The 2,019-nt window shown below is 65.2% G+C and overlaps 1 protein-coding gene across 1 annotated transcript in view; it reads left to right on the top strand.

Annotated features, from left to right (window-relative positions):
* Positions 1-718: 718 nt before the first annotated feature.
* The window catches only part of LOC105310360 (unconventional myosin-Ig-like), a gene marked incomplete at its 5' end in the record, with an annotated part of 6,156 nt that continues 4,855 nt past the window's right edge, over positions 719-2,019 (top strand). Inside the window, 3 exons of the mRNA XM_023526704.1 lie at positions 719-873; positions 1,022-1,154; positions 1,822-1,988. Coding sequence (XP_023382472.1) covers positions 719-873; positions 1,022-1,154; positions 1,822-1,988 — 455 coding nt within the window. The remainder of the gene's footprint in view (positions 874-1,021; positions 1,155-1,821; positions 1,989-2,019) is intronic.

Below are 2,019 nucleotides of genomic sequence, written 5' to 3'. Positions count from 1 at the left end.
TAGTGGGTCTCAGCCTTGGGCACATCACAGAGTCTCCTGGGGAGCTTTAAAAATGCCCCACCCTCATGCAGCCAGGTGGGGCCTCTGCTCTGAGCCCAGGGTTGGTTCTCACATTATGAGCAAGACGAACTCCTGTGAGGTGCAGGTCAGCACCAAGGAGAGGTGGGGGAGGGGCCAGCCACCGGCCGGAGCTGTATTTCTGACCCCACCTCCCCTCCCCCTCTCCCCCACCTCCACAGCCCCAGTCCCCCCAGCTCCCCAGCCCCCCACTCCCTGTCCTCAGGCCACACAGAGGGTGCCGAGGTCCAATGTGTCCTTCGGAAATCACACAATTATTATTATTAACGTGTCTCTCGCCTCATCCCAAAGCAGATTTGAGGTGACTCACGGAGAGGCACACGTGCCTCGTGTCCCTCACAAGGAGAAGTAGAATAGACGGAGTGGCCAGACGTCCAGTCCTGTGCTCTGAGCCTGTGCAGGCTGCACGTGGGCTGGGACTGGGGCCCTGGGCCTTCCATGGGTCAGGGGGGGTCTGAGGTCCCCAGTGATTCAGGGGTCCCGGTGCATGGGTGAGCCTTGGTGTGTAGGCACTGCTCTGAGCACATGACGTCTGCTGGGGCACAGAGAGCTTCAGTCACTCACCCCGGGCCACATGGCCTGTATGTGCCAGAGCGGGACTCAAGGGGCACAGCCACTGGCCTCACAGCCGGGACAGTGAAAGGGAGGCCAGCCTGTGGAGACGGAGTGGCCGGGTGCCAGGGGCCCCGCGGCCCTCACGCCCTCCGCCGCCACCCGCAGGTACTCGGTACAGGGCTTCATGGACAAGAACAGGGACGCCCTCTTCCAGGACTTCAAGCGGCTGCTGTACAACAGGTGGGTGGCCCGGGGCTCGGGCTGGCGGGGCCCTCAGCAGCTCGGGCATGAGCCTCCCTTCCCCATGGCCAGGAAGCTTACAAATGGCCCAGCTGGGGTGGAGGCCACCCTCCCCGAGGGCGGCTTGGCATGCAGCTTGTGTCCACAGCACAGACCCCACCCTGCGGGCCATGTGGCCAGACGGGCAGCAGGACATCACAGAGGTGACCAAGCGCCCCCTGACAGCCGGCACCCTCTTCAAGAACTCCATGGTGGCCCTGGTGGAAAACCTGGCCTCTAAGGTACCACCCCAGCCTCGGCCCCACCCGGGCTCCACCTGGGTCCTTCCAGATCCTTCTGTCTGTGCCTGGGCGTCCAGTCGTGCCCCCACTGTCTGTGCACGTCATGCGGAGGAGCTGTGCGTCTGCCGAGCCCCTGTCCAGCAGGGAGACGGCGCCGGCTCGAGGTCACACTGGATCAGACGCCGGCCTCCGCAGCCCACTGGGGCCGGGCGCAGGAGACCCTGCTCGGAGCTTGGTTGGCCCAGCCAGGGCCCTGCCAGGAGCTGGGATCGCCTCCTGAGCTGGGGCCACAAGGATGGCAGAGCACTAGGTTCTTGTGGAGCTCGGGGCTCAAAGTCAGAGGAGGGAGCAGGGGGACACCGTGGCCGGCTTAAGAGCAGGCCATCCAGAAACGGGAGAAGGAGGGCCGAGGAGGTGGCCTCCGGCCCAGCTGGCTCCCTGCTGCTCTGGGCTGGGTCTCCTCCTGCCCTGCCAGGGTCTGGCCACCATCCCCTCGTGCCCTAGTCTCACCCTGGCCCTTCAGCCCCCCTTGTCACCACATGGGTCTCTTCCCCCGGGTGGACGGCAGCCGGGGAGGGACAGATGGCACACCCGAGCTCACCTGCTTCCCCTGCCGGGTGGCCTCATGGCTGTGACACTGGCCTCCCAAGAGTCCTCTGTCCCCTAGGAGCCCTTCTACGTGCGCTGTATCAAGCCCAACGAGGACAAGGTGGCCGCGAAGCTGGACGAGGGCCACTGTCGCCACCAGGTCGCATATCTGGGACTGCTGGAGAACGTGAGGGTCCGCAGGGCTGGCTTTGCCTCCCGCCAACCCTACCCTCGATTCCTGCTCAGGTACAGCGGGGTCCCTTATCCTCGTGGGCTG

The sequence above is a fragment of the Pteropus vampyrus genome, unplaced genomic scaffold (genome assembly GCF_000151845.1).
Source record: "Pteropus vampyrus isolate Shadow unplaced genomic scaffold, Pvam_2.0 Scaffold2583, whole genome shotgun sequence".
Taxonomy (NCBI): Eukaryota; Metazoa; Chordata; class Mammalia; order Chiroptera; family Pteropodidae; genus Pteropus; species Pteropus vampyrus.
The sequence above is the reverse complement of the archived record's forward strand: the minus strand, read 5'-3'. Positions and strand labels throughout refer to the sequence as shown.